Below are 18084 nucleotides of genomic sequence, written 5' to 3'. Positions count from 1 at the left end.
ATCCCGGACACATACTTTAACATACGTGTTCCGACGGTAAAGCGGATTTCGCCATACGTTGGCCTCATAACAACCAAACGTGGACTGTAGGCTATGAGCAGGCCTTTTCGGGATGACGACACATCGGTCCCAGGGCACACACAAATCAGAACTGCAGGTTCAGATTTTCCCCCAAGCTCTGGTTTAGGAGTTGGAGAGGAGCGATGGGTAGGGTGGGAGAAAAAAAAAGTGGGAGACACCACTTTCCTATAAAACCATCACAGCCCCCCACCCCCATCCGGTTACCAGGAACAGAGGACCCACCACGCACAAAGAGCCACCATAACTAAAGCAGGTCAAACCCAAGGAGGTGTTTGCTTTTCCCACGAGAGGAAAAATACTACGAGAGTCTACCCTCTGGCAAGAGCTGAACATTCGGGCTGTCTGGACATTATTAACATGAAAACATAGTGGAAGGCACACGTGGATGAAAGGTGGATTATGGCACCATGGGGGTTTGGTAATTTGGCACATCACAGAAGGAATTCTGCAACCAACATCCAACTGAATATGAAGGCAACGGCACAGAACGCCCCTACGTCTCCGTGTTTTCCCAAATACTTGTAGAGTCCTGTGGACTCTACAAGTTGACCCCCACGTGCCCTGGGTCTCCAACCGCCGTGTCACGGCCCCTCCGCTCCCACAGCAGAACCCCCAGGCCACACCTTCGACAAAGGGTGGACAAAAGGGCTGCAGCCAGAGAAAGGAAAGTTGGTTGGGGTTGACTTTGAAACCAAGATCAAACAAAAACGACCTCTTGGAAGTCTCTAAACCGAATCCATTTCAGAGTGCAGGGGCAGACAGTGAAATCTGAACTGTGAATAATTGCCAGATCAGAGGATTAATTTGCAAGGGATACAACAGAACGTGATACCATCTCAAACGTAACTAATACGCTTGGCCCTCCTGGTTTGATATGGACATTGCATTGAACAGATACTCCTTATATCATTGCACACACGACGCATTTTTTTACCAGAATACATATATAACAATGTATGTGATTCACTGGTTTATATGTAACTGAAAACTGCCACCCCCCCAATATTTTTTATTTAAAAACAATTTTTTTAACGTTTCTTTATTTTTGAGAGACAGACAGAGACAGAGCATGAGTAGGGGAGGGGCAGAGAGAGGGGGACGCAGAATCTGAAGCAGACTCCAGGCTCCCAGCTGTCAGGAGAGCCCGACGCGGGGCTCGAACTGACGGACCGGGAGATCATGACCTGAGCCGAAGGTGGACGCTCAACCGACTGAGCCACCCAGGTGCCCCTGCCACCCCCAAAATTTAATTTTAGGTTATGGGCCTTGAGACATTTTTACATTTAAATCGCAATCTGCGAGACTGTCAAATTATTCTTCCTAACACACTTCACAGTGTGAGACATAAGTGCCCAAATCAGTCCACACCCTGTGCGTCCCGTCGTACATCTAGAGGCACAGACGCCCCTGGGACGCTGCACCTTTCCAGCGAGGCAGAAAGCTGGGTTTGCCAGTTTTTAGCCCCAGCTGCACATCTGGAGACTCCATCCCGAGGTGAAGCTGGGGGTTTGTTTCCATTTTTAAAGTGAAATAAATGTAAGGGCTCTCATTAGCCCAGGTAAATGTAAACTTTGGCCCGACCCAGCCTGTATTTACAACTCAAATTCAGGGGCACCTGAGTGGCTCAGCTGGGAAACGTCCGACTCTTGATCTCGGCTCAGGTCTTGAGCTCACGGTCACGAGTTCAAGCCCTACAATGGGCTCCACGCTGGGCATAGAGCCTACATGAAAAAAGACCCCAAATTCAGACAAAACTGTTGTCCCGTAAAGTCCCCGCGCCTACTACAGCCTGGGGTTCCCATTCTTCTTTTGACAGGGGCCCATTTCAAATATGTGGGCATCAGCTATCTTCTAAAAACCTCATAAACCAACTGGCTCTGGTGACGCATGTCTCACCCTCTTTTCAGAGGGTTCCCAACGGGGAACTTGAACGCGGTTTGGGAGAGTCAGCTCAATTTTATTAGAACGAGTAAGCCCATACGCTGCTCCCCGGTGCACAACATACTGGGGGCGGAGCTGGGAATTACGATTGACGGTAGACCCCAAAAAGGTTTTAAGGGGTGAACACAACCCCGTTACGTATCAAAGCGATAGGAGAAACTCAGAACGACGACGCCGACTGGCGAAGGAAAGGCTACTCCTCCCCGGGAACGCACAGCGTGTTCCGTCTCTGCGTGTGGCACGCACGGTCACGTGGCCCAGCGCTTCTGTGCGGAAGCATTCACTATTTACCCTGCCAGATCGTGCACACGTACTCGTACATTTCCGCTGGACACGGCGCTTGTGCTATAAAATAGCCTCGCTTCTCCTCTGGCTGATCGTTCTGCAGCCATCACTCCTAGTTTTATTACCTAATGATGGCCTGCAAAGGGCATAGTCTAAACTCCCCCAGCTTCAGTGAGAAGCCTTGCAAGTAAAACAAGGTTATGGCCCCGGTGGCTGCGGCAGGGGGACTACAGAGTCAAAACGGGAGCGATTCGGGCACTCTCCTCGTTTACGATCCCTTATGAAGCACAAAGCAACCTCCCAGGTGCCGAGAATGGAGAACTTAACCCGCGTGGGCACAAAGCAAGCCTTCCCCAAACTGCAAAGATGACACTCTTGCGTTTTCCAGCGTTCGCTCAAAGGATCGGTCTTTTTCTCATCGCGGGGGCTTTCAATAAATCACCCACCCAGAAGGTTCCAGTGTGAATACGATAGATCCTAATTCCACTCCCATCTCAACTGTGGGGCTTCTCTGAAGGTCAGTGTCACCTCCTGGTTCCCTCACTTGACGCGAGCCTGCTGGCACGTGGGCAGTTCGCTTCTAATTAGGTTTGTACCCACATTTCGCAGTTACACGGGGGACGCTGAGGGGGGCGAGGGCTCAGCTCCTACTGGGCGCTAAGATCTGTGCTGTGGGCTCTCGGCATACACTGCCTCGCTCCATCCTCCCGCCAGCCGGTGACATCAGGGTTATTTACAAATTAAGGAAACGGGAAGGGCCAAGTACAGAGCCATTGGGCTAGTAAATGAGAGAAACTCCCTGTGAACAGCCCCGTGTGACTCCAATGGCTACGTTTTCTCATTATGTTTCCCCTTTTGTTGTCTCAAGTAGTCATTTGACTCTGTTTCTTGTGTATATGTCCATCTAAACAGAGATCTTTCCTTGCATGGAGAATGTAGACAGTGCATGTTTTTCTGTTCATTTGTTTCCCAGGATAACGACCACAGTCCTTCGATTGTAGGGGCTCCAATGCTTGTTGACTAGCTTGGTTCTGGATTTTGATTTACAAAGTGCTTAATATTTATCTCAGCTAACTTAACAGAGTAGAAATGGAAATTTTTTTTTTCTTATTTTATGGTGAGTGCCAGCTTTTCGTCCCTGAAAGTGCACTGCATCACTCTTTGTGAAGGATTCAAGGTGGGTTAAGAATACCCTTCTTCAGGGGCGCCTGGGTGGCTCAGTCAGTTGAGCAGCCGACTTCAGCTCAGGTCATGATCTCGCAGTCTGTGGGTTCCAGCCCCGCATCGGGCTCTGTGCTGGCAGCTTGGAGCCTGGAGTCTGCTTCCGATTCTGTGTCTCCCTCTCTCTCTCTGCCCACCCCCCCCACCCCACTTGCTCTCTCTCTCAAAAATAATAAACATTAAAAAAATTAAAAAAAAAAAAGAATACCCTTCTTCAGAAATCCTCGTGTGCAACAGGCAATCCCCCTCGTCATAAGCTTAATAGCTAAAGAAGACATCCATCCAAGATGCAGAGACACAATTTCGTCTCTATGCTCATGCAATAAGGTATAAGAAGCTAAGAGGTGGGCAAATCCACTTAGCTTTTTGAATTGTACTTTATACAAGTTATATCATATCCCATGACCCAAGTATATTGCAGTGTTTCTTACTTAAAATTTGTTTAGAGATTCTCTTAGGAACTGTCTCCAGCATAGATGGCACTAGTATCTAACACGAGGACTTTTCATCCATCCATCCATCCATCCATCCATCCATCCATCCATCCATTTAACTATCTGTCTGTCCATCCACCCACCCACCCACCCCCCTATCCATCCATCCAATTGCTCACATGGGCCAGGAACACTGCTGGGTGCTGGCAGTCCTGAAAGGATTCCCAACAGCCATGAACTTAAATGTGGCTTATCACAGCTAAGGGTCAGCACCTGCTTTTTCACCATTCATACAATGTACTCATATGGAAATATAAATTATGATAGAATGAAATGACCTTAAGGTCATCATCAAGGCAAATGTTTTTTTTTTTTCACAGACGTTGCATGCTGGATGAAGTCACCAAATGCTTCAACTGCATTTCATTTTACAAGTTTTGCTCCAAATTTCTACTGGTTGAAGATACAATTATTCAATGACAAAAAACTGGGATGACTGGATATATCATGTCATTGCCTATTTAAGTTTTCTATTATTTTAGTACCATTTTTAAACTAAAGGCAACCAAACATCTTAGCATCACTGTAAATCTGGTAATAGCATGTGTGTGTGTGTGTGTGTGTGTGTGTGTGTATGTATTTTTTAATTTTTACCCTAGTTTAATTTTTGCTTTAAAACTGGTAACTTTATTTTCTAAGTTTACTTATTTCGAGAGAGAGAATATGTATGCACAAGCAGGGGAGGCGCAGAGAGAGCGGGAGGGAGAGAATCCCAAGCAGGCTCCACACTGTCAGTGCAGAGCCCGATGCAGGGCTCAGACTCATAAATCATGAGATCATGACCTAGGTCAAGATCCAGAGTCGGATGCTTGAGGCGCCTGGGTGGCTCAGTGGGTTAAATATCCAACTTCAGCTCAGGTCATGATCCCACGTTTCGTGGGTTGGAGCCCCGCGTCGGATTCTGTGCTGACAGCTCGGAGCCTGGAGCCTGCTTCGGATTCGGTGTCTCCCTCTCTCTCTGCCCCTCCCCTGCTTGCACTCTGTCTCTCTGTCTCCCAAAAATAAAAAATAAAAAATAAAAAAAAATAAAGAGTTGGACGCTTAGCCTGCTAAGCCACCCAGGCGCCCTGTAAACTGGTAACTTTTTAGATATAATGACAGCGTATACCTTATTGGGTATGTCCCTCTATTATCAATTGACCAAAAGGAAACATAGGAATACTGCCTACATTTCTCTAGCCTGTAAATTTGCAAATGAGATATTTTTATTTCGTTTTCCCTTAATTTCACAGAAATTATAGAAAAGATAATATGAAACGAACACTGCTTTCACCACTATTTTAAAACACTGAATTTACTCGATTGAATGTCTGTAAAACACATGCTGTTTTTCCTTAAAAAAATAAGTAAAACAAGTTCTTCAAGTAGTGAGATACATGTGGAATAAGATGACTGCCGTCCTCAGACAAAGGAATCAAAATCAGCAAAAGTGACACATGCCTGGAACGAGCGGGGAACGGAGCGTGGTCACGCCAGCAACAGCGGAGTTCTGAGACTCCAGGAACCTGAGACCAGGGTCGGGGCTCCTGACGCCCCCTGTGGTCCAAAGTGAGCAAGGACAGGGCTCGCCTTGTTACAGTCTGGCCTCGGGCCTGTGGATGATGACGCCCCAATCTCTCCTTCCGGAGGGATTTACAGGGACATGGACGCTGCAAGCACACGAACACACGAGGCCCTGAGCTCCAACTTGTTCCCATAGAATAAGTCCCGAAATAGGACTTTCAAGCCTACTGAGGAGACGCGGCTGCCTCTCCCACCAGGCAAACACCGCAAGAGATCTGATTTGAACCCGATGAGCGGAGAGGGAAGGAATGGGTGCGTGCACTGGGTCCAGCGTCCCCAGCCCCACCCAGGAATATTCCAGCTCTCAGGCCTGCTGAGTTCTGGTCCTTATGGTCGGTCCAGTCTTTCCGTAGACAGGGCTGTGGTGTCCCTGCCATTTCGGCTTTGGGGTCTCCATGTCTTCCCGCCTCCGGACCAGTGTCCGTGCGATGATTTCTGCAAAGCGCCAGGACCATTTTGCCACCAAAAAAATCACTCACTCATCGAATCCAGTTTTGAGGGCTTTACTGTATGTCAGACACTATTGACAGCGCTGAGGATAAACCAGGCAGAAGTCAGACACGAACCCCTGCTACCCTCTCAACATTTAGCATAGTGGCCAGCTTGCTTAGCGTGAAGACATCATTCTTAGCTCCCAGTTCCCCTTTTAAACTGTGCTGTGTGGTGCTGATGCCAGAACTCTGCAAATCCCACTTCTGTTCTGCCACCTGCTCGCTCTTCATCGCTGTCACAGCCCATTCGGCGAGAGGCTGGACAGACTGAAGAATGTGGAAGAACTTGTTCTTTCCTGTCTGTGGACTTCCTGTCTTCCCCTGCGGACTTCCTGTCTTCCCCTTGTGGACTTCCTGTCCGCCCCCTGCGGACTTCCTGTCCGCTTCCTGTTCCTGTCGGCGTTGTTCTACCTGGCAGTGACAGTCTGTTCTAGTTTAGGGTTTACCTGAAGAACCAGCAACATGCCCCCTCAGAGTCCAGCACCAGCTGGCCAGCGCCTCCTGCTTGGGGGTTTGAGCCTCCCTGAGGCATCTAAATTCTGATAACCACAACTCCTTCACTGGGTTCCCTCAGCCGCAGGGGCAGTACCTGTTAACTGCATTTTCCATCTTGCAAAGCTTTAGTATTCCCTTTTTAATTTTTCAGTTAATACCTTCATGCTCGACATTAATTCTCTCTTATCAAGGTGTGCGGTTTCCGGGTCGTAACTGGACTATGACTGATACAGGTAACAATAAATACCAAGAAAAAGACAGCAGGGAAGAGGGTGGGAAGTAGGTTTGGAGGGGGAAGAGTGGGCGATCTTAGATGTGTGGGTCAGGGAAAGTGACATTTAAGAAGAAAACAGCCATCCTGCTCTGCTTGAACCTCAGGCAATCCGGACCCTGCTTTAAAAGGCACGGTTTCCTCCGGTCCCTTCTTCTAATCTGTAGACTGGGCTGGACGTTCTCTTGAATAGCCACTGCCTAATAAGCAGGCTTCAGGGATTCTTGTCCTTCAGAGAATCCCAGACTTGGATCATCCCCCAGAGGAAATGACCGCGGGGTCACATTCCTGCTCCCCCAAAGAGACCCATTTGGCTGTCTCGGGCCAATCTTGCCCGTGAAGAACATGCTGGTCACACTGGTTGTAGAGATGAGCACCTGATGATGATCCTTCCAGCAAATATTCTACCGACCATGATGAGTCCCTCTGCGCGTCGTCCTTGGTGGTGGCGGGAGAAGCATCTGCCTTCTAATAAGGGACACTGGGAATACCCCGCACCAACCGGAAGGGAAGCTGGCCGTCTCTCCTCTCCCCACTGCTACCTGGCCCAGATCCCCAGACCAAAGACACATTGATTTTATTTTTAGAATCTCTGGCTCATATTCCAACACTTAAACGCTTTCTGTTGGTTCCTCGGTATATGAAAAGTAATAGCGTCCAGTGTGTTCGGTGAGCACATCACCGGACAGAGAATCTGAAGGCGCACATCCAACACCGGTCTAAACTCGGCTGGCTCTGCGATATCGGCCGCGTCACCGCACCGCACTGAAGCTCAGGTTGGTCATCTGACAAATAAGGGAAGTGGAAGAAACCTCTAGGTTTTGTAATTACATTTCTCTAGGCACGTCATGTCTGTTCACAGCGAATGGGAAGCTAACAGAAAAACCGCTGGCCAACTCAAGTATAAAAGATCATCTTACAAACCGGTAACCTGGATCTATTTCTGGTGATGAACCACATTCATGTCTGTCAATTTCAAAATTCTTAACTATATTCATTCTTAAGGAATCGGCAGAAACATAATTATCCGGCATGCTCTTTGGTTCCCCACACCCATGTTTACATTTCCTAACAGCTACCAACTTTGGCTTTACTTCCTCTAAAAAACGTACATTCTCTACGACGTTATGACATGCCTCCCAAGCCTGACATATTTTCAACCCGGTCGTGCCACCACTGGCCTTCTCAGATTGCAGCACAACTCTTAAAAACTCATATTGTCTCTTCTGACCGGCTCTGTTGTTGTTTCTTCCCTCCACTCCCGCTTTATTTTACTGGCTCCAGAACATTTCTCAAAGTCAGTTAAAAGTCTGGCAATATTTCAGACAGTTTCTGAGGATTTATTGGGTGCTGCAGGAAAACTCTCCATGACTAGGATTTCCAGAGAATCCCCGGAGTCTGAGGTTGGGATAAAACCTAGGACCGCTCCGACCAGCGCACTAAGTCTCCAACCAAGTGAAGGAATTCTTCTTTCTTTTAATGTTTATTTATTTTTTTTTGGGGGGGGGGGAGAACAAGCATGAGCTGGGGAGTGGCAGAGAGAGAGGGAGACAGAGGACCCCAAGCAGGCTCTACACCGACAGCAGAGAGCCCAAAGCGGGACTCAAACTCATGAACCCTGAGATCATGACCTGAGCCAAAGTCGGATGCTTAACCAACTGGGCCACCCAGGCACCACCACCCCCACCACCACCCCCACCATGTGAAGGAATTCTTAAGCACACTGGGAACTGTGGGATTTACCGGTTTTCCAACATTGCCAGAAACAAGAGAATAGTTAGATTTTAGGAGAAGGGATATGTATCCTATGCACTAAAAGCTTTAACAAACACAATGATTTACATAAGAAGGGCTAAATTTCACACAGATTTTGTGCCAAAGGCAGTGGACAGACTTGGGTTTCTTTTGGGGGGGGGGTGAGGTGGAGCTAAGGTGACAATCTAAGTACAGAACTTGCATGAAATACTTTAAGAAAATCTAATCCCATCATATGCCACAAAATCCTTATCTACAGAAGCCTCATTAACAGTATTGACTAATGGGAGTTTTTAAACATGGTTTTGTTAGAAACCTTACCGAATACATCCTTTCTGAATAAACTATATGCCCCGACAGAAAATTTAGGGTGCTCAGCAGTCACAGAAAGAAATCAGATGAAATGAATTTTAAAATGAATTGTATAGTTATTTATACCTCAAAACAGAAATTGGGTAAATATAATATTTTTATCTGTAAATGTGAAATACGATCATTCAGGGGCACCTGGGTGGCTCAGTCGGTTGAGCATCCGACTTCAGCTCAGATCACGATCTCACGCTTTGTGGGTTCAAGCCCTGCGTCGTGCTCTTTGCTGACAGCTTGGAGCCTGGAGCTGCTTCGGATTCTGGGTCTCCCTCTCTCTCTGCCCCTCCCCCACCCACACCCTGTCTCTCTCTGTCCTGGTGATCCCAGGAAGCAAGAGTGCACTATTGTCTGAAGAGCTGGTTCTCAAGTCAGGCTTCCTGGATGCCAAGCCCACTTTTTTAAGAATGACCATGGGAGTCGTCTGTAACAGGGGGACAGTGGAGTGGCCTTGGGCAATGATCTGTAAAATGGGTCGATGACAGCACCTAGTGGAGACTGACTTCCAGAACGGAAATGTACGGGGTGGGGCAGATCTGCTCTCCAGTGAAACAATCATTTAACTGCTAGAAATTACACACACACACACACACACACACACACACACACGCACACACACCCGAACCATGTAAATTGTCCTCAGGGCTTCAAACAGGGAGACATATCTACGGACTCTAATTTCATAAATCTTGGAAAGAATGGTGAAAATTTGGTGGCTTCTGGGCCGTGGGCCAGTCACAGCCTCACCCTGCCCCCAGTCGGTGGCACAGAGCTCCCAAGAAGACAAGGGCCTCCCGTTCCCCCGACTCCCATTCTACAGCTACACTTCCAAGTAAGCGGCCTGCTTACCAGGCCTCCTGCCCCTCTGCTCCCCCTACCACAACAGTTGTGCTCCGGGCAGGCACAGCCACAAGAACCGATCTGCCTTCTACAAGCGGCCACAACTCTCAGGACAGAAGCTCCTCTCCGGACTCAGCAGGCTGAGGATAAGGGAACCCTGGCCGTCCCCATACCAGCTCATCTGCAAGGTACAGCTGCAGGCCGGGAAGCAGACAGAGGGAACTGGGTACCCACAGCCTCACCCGGGCACCCTGGAGGGTAGGGGTGCCTGGCACTCGGGGAGAAGCAGACACTGCCGGCCCCCATTCCACGCAGGGGCACATATGTCCTACCCAGGAGGAGCGGCAGCTTTAAGAAGGGGGGCTCACCTCAAGGGGCTCATTTTCTTTTTTCTTTTTTTTTTTTTATCACTACCACTCTGGAGCGCAAATTGCTTCACAGTCTGATTTGATTAAAGAGCAGTTTTGCAAGAGCTTGTCTGGAACCCTCCAAAGGAGCTCTACGTTAGTCGAGTCAGACCGCCGAGCAATTTATGCCCCAGGGCATCGTAAAACATGAACACACACACACACCCCAACAACAACACAATCCACTAGCAGTTAGCGCAGGTGAGCGGGTGGGGTGCCACCAATGGCCGCAGAGCAACACGCCGGGCTCTCTGGAAGATGGCACACGAGCTCCAGGTGGCACTCGTGAGAAGCGACATTGGAGGCTGCACGGAACCAGTCCTGCCAAGTCACGAAACCGACAGGAGGAAAAGAAACAGCAGCAGGAAGCCTTGGACGGCAGACCGCAGGTAGGGTCCAGGGTTGCCACCCTTTTCCGTGAGGCTCGGTTTTTGCAGAAAACGATGAGACGTGCAAAGAAGCAGAAAAGTGTGGCCCCGAACGTGAAAAGAGACAGGCACGGAAACTGCTTTGAGGGGTCCCAGATGCTGGGCTTAGTAGACCCGTGCTTCAAAGCAACTGTTGTAAACACGTTCACGGAACCAAAGGGAACGACGTCTGAAGAATTAAAGCAAGGCCTGGCGACAAAGGTGTAAAATACGGACTAAGAGGAATTATTAAAATAACCAAATGGAAATTCTTTGGTTTAAAAAGTATAATATCCCAGGGGTGCCTGGGTGGCTCATTCAGTTAGGCGTCTCACTCCAGATTTAGGCTCAGGGCATGATCCCAGGGTCATGGGATGGAGCCCCACATCGGGCTCTGCATATCCTGAGAGTGGAACCTGCTTAAGATTCTCTCTCTCTCCCTCCCTCTCTTTCTCCCTCGCACTCACATTCTCTCTCTCTCTTTCAAAAAACCAAAACCAAAAACACTACGGTATCACAAAGGAAACTTTACCATAGAAACTGAGTAGTGGATTTGAACTGTCAGCAGAGAATCGGTGCATTTGAAGACAGATCGATAAAGATCGGGCAAGGTGAAGGGCTCAGAGGAAAAAGCAAATGAAGGAAAATTAATGGGGCCTCAGAGAAATGCAGTACACCATGGAACACACCAACATACGCATAATGGGAGCCCCACAAGGTGAGGACAAAGATGGCCACACACACACACACACACATCGCAGTAAAAATGTAGAAAGACAAAGACCAAAAGAAAATCGGGAGGGGCGCCTGGGTGGCTCAGTCAGTTGAGAATCCGACTTCGGCTCAGGTCATGATCTCGTGGCTTATGGGTTCGAGCCCCGCGTCGGGCTCTGTGCTGACAGCTCAGAGCCTGCCTAGAGCCTGCTTCTGATTCTGTGTCTCCCTCTCTCTCTCTCTCCTCCTGTCTCTCTCTCTCTCTCTCAAAAATAAATAAACATTAAAAAATTAAAAAAAAAAAGGAAATCGGGAAATAGCCACAAAATCAAACAACAAAACTGCGATGAAATAAACAGCAGACTTCTCTTGAGAAACAACAGGGGGCGAGAGGCAGGATGACATCTTCAAAGCGCCGGAAGGAAAACACAGTAACTAAGCCATAACAAGAATAACAACAACCAAGACTGTCAACCAATGCTCTCTATCCAGCCACTCGACGCCACAATGGGATACCCCATGGTCATCAAGAGAGCTATAATCGAGAAGATGGACACGTGGGGGCCAGAATGTGGAGAAATCAGAAACCTCATACGATGCTAGGGGGATGCAAGGTGGGAGAGCTACTGTGGAAAACAGTTTGGAATTTCCTCAAAATGTTAAACGCAGGATTCCCATAGGACGCAGCAGTTATGCTCCTAGGTATAAACCCAAGAGAAAACAAACGTACGGCCACACAAGAATCAGGACACGGATAGCAGTGTTATTCACAATTGCCAGAAAGAGCAGAGACAATAATATCCATCAACTGCCGAGGGGATAAAAAATGTGGTATGTGTGTACACGGGATTATTATTTAGCCATAAAAATAACGCACTGGGGCGCCTGGGTGGCTCGGGCGGTTAAGTGTCCGACACTTGGTTCAGCTCAGGTCACGATCTCATGGTTTGTGAATTGAAGCCCCGCATCCGGCTCCTTGCGGACAGCGTGGAGCCTGCTTGGGATTCTCTCTGCCCCTCTCTCGGCCCCTCCCCGCTTGTGCTTTCTCTTTCAAAATAAGTAAACGTTTAAAAAAGTAATGAGGTTCTGATGCAGGTTACAACATGGACGAAACGTGAACACATTATGCTAAGCAAAAGAAGCCGGTCACAAAAGACCATATGATGTATGCTTCCCTCTACAGGAAATCGCCAGATGAGGTAAATAAATCTACAGAGACTGAGTGTAAGATTCGTGGGCCCAGGACTGATGGGGCCTGGGGAAATGGGAACTGTCAGGGGTTTCCTTCTGAGGGGATGCAGAGTCTCAGATTAGGTGGTAGTGATCTGGAAACCTACTACAAACCCCTGAATTACACATTTCCAAGGGGGGGGAACGATGTGTAAACTACATGTCGATAAAGCCGTTTTTTAAAAAAAAAATCGTACTGGGGTGCTTGGGTGGCTGAGTCAGATAATCATCCCACTCTTGATTTCAGCTCAGGTCACGATCTCACAGTTCTGGAGATCGAGCCCCACGTGGGGCTCTGTGCTGACAGCGCAGAGCCTGCTTGGGATTCGCTCCCTCCCTCTCTCTCTGTGCCCCTGCCCTGCTTCTGCTGCCTCTGTCTCTCGCAAAATAAATAAACTTAAAAAAAACAAAACAAACAGTACCTATGTTAGTGTGGTCATTAGGCTAAGTGAGATAACAACAGTGAGGCTATTAGCCAAGCATCCGGCACAAAATCCACAGTAAGTTAGTCCGGGTTTTTCCGCCCTCGTCCTGGCCATGGCTGTTTCCTGCACTCACTAGTGCAGTCATTCTTGAAAGGCACCTGCTGTGCCCACACATTTACACACCCATGCTGGTCACCACAACAGATCTGTGATGTCAATTAGATAGGGACATGGCAATTACACACACTGCCTTTTTTACAAATAACCTTCGGGCACCTGGAGGGCTCAGTCAGCCGAGCATCCGACTCCTGATTTCGGCTCAGGTCACGATCTCACGGTTTATGAGATCGAGCCCTCCTCCTGGCTCCGTGCTGACAGTGCGGAGCCTGCTTGGGATTCCTTCTCCTTATCTCTCTGCTCCTCCCCCATACGTGCGCTCGCTCTCTCTCAAAATAAATAAATAAGCACTTAAAAATAAGATAAAATAACCTGATGCAGTGAGATAAGAAATATTTTCAGTCAAGACGCTTGGTGGAAGTACCGGGACAACTTTAGAGGTCTTTTTAGGGTTTACAGATGGGGCTGCGGAGAACTCCATGATGGTGAACGATGTTAGGAGTCTTCCCCGGGGCAGCCTGTGACTCCTCCATTGGGCGTCACACCCGAGTCTCCTATGAAGATTCGGCTTGGACAAAACTACTCCAGGAACCTAGGCTGAATCTGCCACCTCCGAGATGCACCCTCTCCGCATCTCCTGGCACCTGTATTTTCCCTCCCGTCATCACTGCGGTGACATCACCTGTGTCCTGGCTCTCTCATCAGACAACCGGCAACTCGTGCCCGGCTCTGGAAGGCTCCAGCACCGCCCAGTTCTGAAGCTCATTCGCATTTCCCAAGATCCTTGGGAAAACAGTCATTTTAGTCTTGCAAGAACAGTTGCTTACTGTAAATAGGACCACACCAGCAGCTACTCACTTTGACAGTGTTCCTCAGACCCGTTTACCAAACAACTACAGCCGAGGGCTCCCGAACTCAAACTCCGAGAACCTGGGGAGAAAACTGCTTATCGGTTTGCAAACTGCACCGTCTCACAATTGTCAACCAAGTTCTCCAGTTGAAGACGTGAAACTCTTAGTTAAGTGATATATTTTAACTTCAAGGTAACAGTCCCACGCTGTAGGGAGAAGCAGGAGAACGCAGTATGGGCGATTTCTCCACCACAAGGGATCTTGTTTGCATCGTGCTCTCCCCTAGAGTCTGCAAAAGGGTGTGAGGGACAATGGGCAAACAAAAGAGAATTCTACAGGCAGCTGCCTGCCACTCAATAGGTGGGTCGACCAGAAACACTGGGGAAAAAAAAAAAAAAAGCTTAACTGAGATCTACCTGAGACTTTAATTAGATCCTCCCCCCCACACCCCTAATAAAAGAAGCCCTCATCTAATGTAACACCATTTTTCTTCATACCTTAAGAGATCTGAATGAGAGATGGGGTAGCCATCCATCAGGAAAGAAAGAACGGACTTGGCACCCAGTTGAGGGACGTTCCCATTCAATATTTTTTCTTATCTGGCTAACGACAGAGGACTCCTTATCCTCCCTTTTTCTTCTTTAAAATGCCTTTGATTTGTCATATGGCAAATGCCCCTGCCCCTCACACTCATAAGTCTAGTCAAGGTCATGTTCGTAATGATCCTCTACAGACAAAATATCAGCGAAGCTGGATTTAATGGGTTTGGAAGATGAATGGTGAAGGCATACAGATTCCTATTCCAGTGACCGAAATATTAAATTCCAGTGTTCGTTATCCAGAGGAGTCTTTTTTAAGTCTGTACCCCTGCCGGGGTCATGGGAAGCACCTCGCCCAAGCTCCGCAGACAAATCCAAGGATATGAGTTCTGAAGGCACGGCGCGCCTCCCTTCCACACAGATGGCTTCCATTCCGGGTCTGAGCTTTCGTTAAAAAAGCCAAGGAGGAGATCTCTTCCTTTAATGCATTATATGAAGAGTTCTAGCCCTTTAATTAAGGGAGATCTGTTTTTCTTGGGAGAACATGGAAGAAATCACCCACACCGTCTTCAATCATAAAAATTATGCCAAATAACCGCCAAATCCTTGGCAAATCCCGGTTGTGATCACTCTCAAACCAGAAGCCCTTCACAAATTAGGGTAGACACGGGATCAATCCATTTCCCATTCCCCTGAAAAGCAAGTGTTAATATTGTTTGGCAATTTTTAACGGGATTTAGCATTTGCACATGTGTAGTATTTGAAGGGATTCAAATACTTGGGCATCCGATACTCGCACTCCCATACACAAAATCCTTCTAAGATGCGGAGTCTGAATTCCCTCTTTCCAAAGGGAGAAAGAAGCTTAAGACAGATGTAAAACATTTTCTGGAAATGTAATAAATGTTCAAAATGTGGTCAAGACCTTAAAACATGACCACACATCTTCACTCATCTACCTAAGACACATCTCACTCATCTGTGTCTGACAGATTAATGTACTCAAGACTCTAAGTATCTACTAAGCGTTTGTTGCTTTATAATATGCAAATATTTCAAGAAAATTAAATGACGAGGCATTAAGATTTTGGCTTGGATCAGCCTGAGGGATGCCGGTATCTTCTCAACTTGGCTGGATGCTCCTTAATGAAGGGACCAGCGAAGGGGACCCCCAGAGGCATTTAAGTGATGTTCGATGTCTAAGTCCGATAGAGTAAAACCTTGGCTTGTGAGCAGAATTCGTTCCAGAAACGTGCTTGTAATCCAAAGCTCTCATACATCCAAGAGAATTTCCCCATAAGAAATAACGGAAGCTCAGATGACTCATTCCACAACCCAGACAACATTCATATAAAGTGATTATAATCCTGTAACATAATACAAAATATTAAATAAAATACAAAACATAAAGAAAAATAAGCAAATTAACCTGCACTTACCTTTGAAAACCTTCGTGGCCGGTGTGAGGGAGACAAGAGACGGGGGGGGGGGGGGTTATTGTGTCGGACGACATTCACCATCACTAACGGCATCACTGCTGTCTATCGGCTCAATAGAATCTTTTTCTGTTCCTGTGACTTTAACAAGGAACCTATCTAATGACCTAGAATGGAGCAAAGCATTCCTAAGCTCACTGTTGTGTGGAAAAGCAAAGGACTGTCCATAGGTGCTCTGAAGTGACAAAAAATCCACCACTGCCAGTTGGGGGCACCTTCCAACGTTGTGAAAAATCACCAACGTCTGCCACACATCATGGCCAGAGACTGAGCATCCGCGCATGGGAAATGATCACCCACAATCCCTCAGAGAGACAGAGAGAGACAGAGAAGAACCATTGGCTCAGTTGTGACCATGTGACATCTGGCATCACATACCACTCATACTGTGAAACGTTGCTCATTTATCAAATGGAAATTTCTTGGGGCACCTGGGTGGCTCAGTCAGTTAAGGGTCGACGTCAGCTCAAGTCATGATCTCACAGTCCGTGAGTTCGAGCCCCGCATCAGGCTCTGTGCGGACAACTCAGAGCCCGGAGCCCGCTTCTGAGTCTGTGTCTCTCTCTCCCTCTGCCCCTCCTCTGCTCGCGCTCTGTCTCTTAAAGATGAATATGTGTTTAAAAAGTAATTAAAATTTATTAGAAACGCTTGCTCGTCTTGCGGAATACTCCCGGAACAAGCTGCTCGCCATCCAAGTCTCTACCGTGCTAAGAAGATGGGGAACATGCCCAGAGAATCATCAGTCCAGTGAGACCTGCGCTTCCCGGCCACAGCTTTGTCACATTTGGAATTACTACCCTAACCTGTAAGCATGCGATCCTGGACAGAACGACACGAGTAAAGGGCTTTCAAGCAGCCGATCAAATAATCAACCCGGTCCACCAGGGGACTCGTGTTGTTCTTTGCAGAATGAAGACATTTCTCCAGAATGGGCCACAGCCAAATGGGCCCAAGGCGACGGCATCGCGCCTCGTAGACAGTGCTCCTTGACAACGTTCTCCTGCTTTCACAGATCAGTGAAATCTGCCCTGCGATGACGAGGAGTCAGCTAGACGATCTCAAGGGACATCTCATCGCCCTCCCCCTTCACACACGCCACTGTCCCTGTCACCTCACTAGCGGCGGTGGGTACTCACCAAACCTTTGCATGTTGAAAGAGCCACCGAGGAATTTTTGTGGGATCGTAAGGAGCCTTGATAAAAACAGAAATCCTCGGGCGGGAAGGCGTGCACGGACTTGGTGCCTCCCTTCCCCAGCGTCTGCACCATAAATCCAGGAGCCACCAGGTTGGACGCTTTCAGCTCCATGTGGAAGTCATGCCTGAAGCCCTTCAGCCGAAGGTGAAGAGATTCAACCCCGAGCGGGGCCAGCGCCCTCTTCCTCCTCTGAGGGTGCGCGATTTCATGTGACACGTAGTCTCCGTTGTGGTCAACCTCATAGGGGGACACCAGCTCGTATTCTGAAAGACAAAGATGGGGCTTGGCTGAGTAATTTCAGAATTCTGAAAAGAACCTGGGAGTCAGTCTTAGAATGTAATTTATTGCCAGACGACACTCCCTCCCGGTAAAACATGACAGAGGAAAATTGCAGCGTCGAGCCAACCTCAGATCTCCGCCGTGGGATGCAAACAATCAGAGTCAGAAGGGAAAACCTTCAAAGTAGCCTGTAGGGAAGTCACTGGTGCCCCATCACGGGCTAGTCCCAGTACGGCAAAATCTATGACACTTCAAAGGAAAAACAGATTACAGACCCAGGAAGTTCAAAAACGGGACATGTGGGGTTCCATTTCATAAATTTCACCTTACGCTCATGATGATACGTAATCATTTATGGTTCTAAATATTCTTTCGGTCACACTTTTTGTTTTTTTTACAACCATCTCAATTGAGCTGACAAATTTTAGCTTCAGAAAACAGTTAATAAAAAGGCAAATCTGATGGGCATTCCTTGCTGCTTAATATTTTAATATTTTATTGTTAAATCGAGGAATCCCGTAAACCCTACGCAGACATATTCCGGGTTTCTAGATGCTAACATTGGGAAATGCTCCTATGTGCTTGCTCCCACGGAAAAGCGTGGTGGACCCTCTCGTTGG

The 18084-nt window shown here is 47.9% G+C and overlaps 1 protein-coding gene across 1 annotated transcript in view; it reads right to left on the bottom strand.

Annotated features, from left to right (window-relative positions):
• Window positions 1-18084, bottom strand: part of ADAMTS16 (ADAM metallopeptidase with thrombospondin type 1 motif 16) — a 160464-nt gene that overhangs the window by 136452 nt on the left and 5928 nt on the right. The window contains exon 3 of the mRNA XM_058714798.1: window positions 17126-17448. Coding sequence (XP_058570781.1) covers window positions 17126-17448 — 323 coding nt within the window. The remainder of the gene's footprint in view (window positions 1-17125; window positions 17449-18084) is intronic.

This window comes from Neofelis nebulosa, chromosome 1 (assembly GCF_028018385.1).
Source record: "Neofelis nebulosa isolate mNeoNeb1 chromosome 1, mNeoNeb1.pri, whole genome shotgun sequence".
In the NCBI taxonomy this organism is placed as follows: domain Eukaryota; kingdom Metazoa; phylum Chordata; class Mammalia; order Carnivora; family Felidae; genus Neofelis; species Neofelis nebulosa.
The sequence above is the reverse complement of the archived record's forward strand: the minus strand, read 5'-3'. Positions and strand labels throughout refer to the sequence as shown.